We start from the raw sequence: 1,688 nt of genomic DNA, 5'->3' as shown, positions 1-1,688 counted from the left end.
ATTCAAAAATATCTTACATGCCATCCCTGTTTAAAATTTTTCAGTGTATTCCCAGTGCCTGAGGGATAAAGTTCAAGATTCTACACATGGCATTCACTTCATTTTAGAATCCAAGCCCTTCAAAAATCTTTACCCTTGACCCTGCATTCATTTCACAGCTACAAAGAATTTCCTTCTATACTAATACTCACCTGTGTCCTTACACATTTAGCATACACTTAAAATGTCTTTTGTTTTTCTAAATTTGTTAATTTCTACACATTTTACCTCATGTAATTGCATTCATTTTCACTTCTTCAATCCACAAAAATAGTTTCACATACTATAGTAGTAGTAAATAAAATTAAAAGGTCACACTGTTAAGAGGATGATTTTATTTCAATGCACTTCTCCCCAATTTTCATGTTATAAATCCTTGGTGAGTAGTCTTTTTACCTTTATTTCAGAGAACATTCACTGAGGACATGGAAAAGGAAAATGCAACTTTGCTGAGAGAGTTTGTTCTCACAGGACTTACAGATCGACTTGAGTGGAAAATACCCCTGTTTCTGGTTTTCTCCATCATATATCTTATCACCATGGTGGGGAATCTAGGACTGATTTATCTCATCTGGAATGACCATCAACTTCACACACCCATGTACTTATTCCTTGGGTGTTTAGCCTTTGTGGATGCTTGGCTATCATCCACAGTGACCCCCAAGATGTTGGTTAGTTTCTTAGCCAAGAGTAAAATAATCTGTCTCTCTGAATGCATGATACAATTTTTTTCCTTTGCAATCAGTGCAACTGCAGAATGTTTTCTACTGGCTACAATGGCATATGATCGCTATGTTGCCATATGCAACCCTTTACTTTATCCAGTTATTATGACCAATAGATTTTGCATTCAGTTGTCAGTCTGTTCGTTTGTAGGTGGCTTAATTCATGCCTTAATTCATGAAAGTTTTTTATTCAGATTAACCTTCTGTAAGACCAACATAATACATCACTTCTATTGTGACATCATACCACTGTTTAAGATTTCCTGTACTAACCCTTCTCTTAATTTTCTGATGCTTTTTATTTTTTCTGGATCAATTCAAGTATTCACCATTATGACAGTTCTTTTCTCTTATACATCTGTTCTCTTTACAGTCTTAAAAAAGAATTCTGTAAAAGGCGTAAGGAAAGTCTTCTCCACCTGTGGAGCCCATCTTTTTTCTGTCTCTTTATACTATGGTCCTCTTCTCTTCATGTATGTGCATCCTAGATCTCCTCAAGCAGATGATCAAGATATGATGGATTCTCTGTTTTACACTGTCATAATACCTTTTTTAAATCCAATTATCTACAGCCTAAGAAATAAGAAAGTCATAGATTCACTAGCTAAAATGTTAAAAGGGAAATGTTAATGTGAAGTTCTCATACTAAACTATTTTCTCATACTAAATATGTATATATTTGAACAGGTAGTTCTGGCTATGATTTGGATAGTATATACAATTTTTCGTAATTATAATTGCCCTAGTATTTTTAAATTTTTTATTGTAGTTATTCCCATTTTAATACGGGAACTCCTTCTAACACATGCTTGGGCTAGTAGTACTATGATAACAAAGTCAGATAAAGACATCATAAGTCAAGAAAACTACAGACCAATTTTCTTTATGAATATTAATGCAGAAATCCTCAGCCTAATGCTAGCA

At 33.9% G+C, this 1,688-nt stretch overlaps 1 protein-coding gene across 1 annotated transcript; it reads left to right on the top strand.

The window, feature by feature from the left end:
* Positions 1–431: 431 nt before the first annotated feature.
* On the top strand, positions 432–1,394 carry LOC101433038 (olfactory receptor 5H8-like). The gene has a single exon (XM_004447646.2). The coding sequence runs from the start codon at positions 465–467 to the stop codon at positions 1,392–1,394; it is 930 nt and encodes a 309-aa protein (XP_004447703.1). The 5' UTR covers positions 432–464.
* Positions 1,395–1,688: the final 294 nt, after the last annotated feature.

This window comes from Dasypus novemcinctus, chromosome 4 (assembly GCF_030445035.2).
Source record: "Dasypus novemcinctus isolate mDasNov1 chromosome 4, mDasNov1.1.hap2, whole genome shotgun sequence".
In the NCBI taxonomy this organism is placed as follows: Eukaryota; Metazoa; Chordata; class Mammalia; order Cingulata; family Dasypodidae; genus Dasypus; species Dasypus novemcinctus.
Note: the sequence above shows the minus strand (reverse complement) of the source record. Positions and strands in the feature narration are given on the sequence as shown.